At 29.6% G+C, this 2626-nt stretch overlaps 2 protein-coding genes across 2 annotated transcripts; both read right to left on the bottom strand.

Moving 5' to 3' along the window:
* Window positions 1–298: 298 nt before the first annotated feature.
* Window positions 299–999, bottom strand: LOAG_14443 (hypothetical protein). The gene is made up of 2 exons (XM_003149939.2): window positions 893–999; window positions 299–786 (listed from the first exon to the last, which is right to left on the bottom strand). Exons 1-2 carry the CDS (start codon window positions 991–993, stop codon window positions 486–488), a joined length of 402 nt encoding a protein of 133 aa, XP_003149987.1. The 5' UTR covers window positions 994–999; the 3' UTR covers window positions 299–485.
* Window positions 1000–1575: 576 nt separating this feature from the next.
* On the bottom strand, window positions 1576–2203 carry LOAG_14441 (hypothetical protein). Its single transcript, XM_003149938.2, has 2 exons — window positions 2094–2203; window positions 1576–1914 (listed from the first exon to the last, which is right to left on the bottom strand). Exons 1-2 carry the CDS (start codon window positions 2195–2197, stop codon window positions 1734–1736), a joined length of 285 nt encoding a protein of 94 aa, XP_003149986.1. The 5' UTR covers window positions 2198–2203; the 3' UTR covers window positions 1576–1733.
* Window positions 2204–2626: the final 423 nt, after the last annotated feature.

Below are 2626 nucleotides of genomic sequence, written 5' to 3'. Positions count from 1 at the left end.
TGATAACACTAATGATAATTATGCTGCATACAAGATATTTTCATCCATTATAACCTGATTATATGCTGATAACACTAATGATAATTATGCTGCATACAAGATATTTTCATATTTTCATCCATTATAACCTGATTATATGCTGATAACACTAATGATAATATGCTGCTTCAAATCATTTAACCATTTAAACAACTTTAAATGACATCACATCACTTTTGAAAGTAATCAATCATACGTACTTGTTCTGATCGACGTCATTGCATTAATGATATTCGTGTAGCTGTGGAAACTATTCAAATGTAAATGCTTTATTTTAAAGATTTAGTAATTTTTGAAGTAAAACTTTCAAAATTCCTACACAAAATGATTGTTCCCTTTTATGTATCGTACAGAGTGACATGTAGTAATATATATGTGACAGTAATTCATATATTTTCATATCATTTCGAATTACAATTTTCAACAAATCGATTGAATAACACCCATCAAGCAAACCATGGACCTCCGAAACCGCCATGAAATGGGCCATGACCTCCGAAACCGCCATGAAATGGCCCATGACCTCTGAAACCCTCATCATACCCGTCCCAATTTTCCCAACGCCTTCTCCAGAACCGTCGTCTTATCCCAAAATGTGGTCCAAACGGATATGGCACTCTCCAACCATAGTTATAGTACCAAGGGGCATGCCATCCATTATAGTGTCTGCCCCAGGCAAAATTGAAGAACGGAACAGATATGCTACCAAAGTGGTGACCGCCATAAAATTGTCGCTTGTCCCGTTTTCTAGAAAAACTTCTTTTTCACACAATAAAGTAATGCTTAATTTCATTGTTTCTATCAACATTTGAAGAAAAACTGAAATTTTATATCAGAAAATTCAAATTATCACCTTATCATATTAGCATCAGATATCTTACCACACGACACCAATGTCAGATTAACACAGAGTATAATAACAACAACAGTGAATGAGAACGTGTGCGAGAACATCTGAAATGTTTCTCTGCTAATAATTTGAATTTTAGCTCTCCACGTGGAATCAGCCATCATATACAAGTTTAGATCTATTTTTGAGTAATTAAATAATAATGATAATTAAGTAACGATTAATTAAGACAAATTTTTATTTCGATAACTACAATAAACATTAATTAATCGAACATAAAATTTGAAATGTTTTAATTGAAATTAACACAGTTTTATGATATTAAGTTGCTCTGTTGCATTTTATTAGCTTTTTTTTCATTTCGTACTTTATTCATTGACTTCATAACAATTCATTTTCTTTTTAGTCAAAATAACAATAATTACTTTTAGTAATAAATAATAAAATATGCAAATTTTTCACTATCCTAAGATCTTACAGAGGAAGAAAACGAACGATCCTAGCAATGTCAAGTATGACGATGGCATAATTCGTTTTAAAAATATTTTCAAAATTATCATATCTATAACATAGCATAATTTCTAAATGTCAGAACATGAAATAATTGCAATATATTTGTTTACAATTATTTAAAACTTGTTCACATATTTTCTTTCAGAAAATCATTTGTAAATCAATAATCAATTCACCGCCAATTTTATGAAATTTAAGTTTGAAAACGAAGTTCAATAATGTTTATTAGCAATGACAATCAGAAACGAAGAAGCAATTACATTTAGGTTAAATAAAAATATATTCATATATATATATCAATCCAACCTCCAATTTTGATGCTTTTTAGTTGTCAACAAAATGCGCAACCCCAAGATGGGCCATAATTCCAAACTCCTGGTCCTATCCACGGAGCTCCCCATCCCCAAGGACTTAGTCCTCCGCCGAAATGACCCCAACCCATGCTGAAGAATGGAAATACTGAAAACCCTCCAAAACTACCGTAACCAAAAAGATATCGTTTCGTCCGAATCCTGAAATACAGTGTGGAAAAACTCTTCTATAAAGTTCAATTAATCAGTGATAATAGGTATCAAAAGTTTGATGCATTATTTATTTCTCTCTTCCCCTGTTCATTATTTAAAGGATAAATTAATTTTGTTCATTGCTGTGAACTAATCACAATTATCATCCGGAAATAACTCTCGCCTACCTTATTTCTTCATTTTGTTTATTATCTTCACTGGCCATGTTATCACCAAATAACAAAGTAATAATTAGTATTTCGAATATAATATATTCCATCAAACGCTTCATCTACAATCAAATCGATAAAATTTTGATTGCTTATTCATTCCATTTCAACGTATCACTCAAAGTGATAAAATTCGATTAATTCCTATTTATAATGATAATTCCATAAAATACAATTGCATCAGAATATATTGTCAACTGTATGATAGCAATAGTAGAAGCTGATTCTATTTACATATAATTGGAAAAAATTATACAGAAATGAGTTAGAAGTAAGAGTCGAAAAGTAAGTTAAAAAAAGCAAACAAATAAACAAACATTGAAACAAACTATATATATATATATATATATATATATATGCATTAGATCAACGTAAAAACAATAAACAAAGCGTAGAAAATAAAATAAATAGAACAAAACAAAAAAGGAAAATAAAACAAAATAAAACAAGTAAGAAACAAAATAGAAATAAAGTAAAACAAAATAAAACAA

The sequence above is a fragment of the Loa loa genome, assembly GCF_000183805.2.
Source record: "Loa loa unplaced genomic scaffold supercont3.837, whole genome shotgun sequence".
Classification (NCBI taxonomy): Eukaryota; Metazoa; Nematoda; class Chromadorea; order Rhabditida; family Onchocercidae; genus Loa; species Loa loa.
This window is presented reverse-complemented; position numbering and strand designations above follow the sequence as displayed.

Excerpts from the sequence above, each read along its gene's own strand:
- LOAG_14441 (XM_003149938.2), bottom strand. The coding sequence starts at position 2,197 with ATGAAGCGTTTGATGGAATATATTATATTCGAAATACTAATTATTACT. Across the intron at positions 1,915-2,093 it reads AAACAAAATGAAGAAATAAG|GATTCGGACGAAACGATATC; the intron begins GTAGGCGAGAGT and ends ACTGTATTTCAG.
- LOAG_14443 (XM_003149939.2), bottom strand. The coding sequence starts at position 993 with ATGTTCTCGCACACGTTCTCATTCACTGTTGTTGTTATTATACTCTGT. Across the intron at positions 787-892 it reads TCTGATGCTAATATGATAAG|AAAACGGGACAAGCGACAAT; the intron begins GTGATAATTTGA and ends AAGTTTTTCTAG.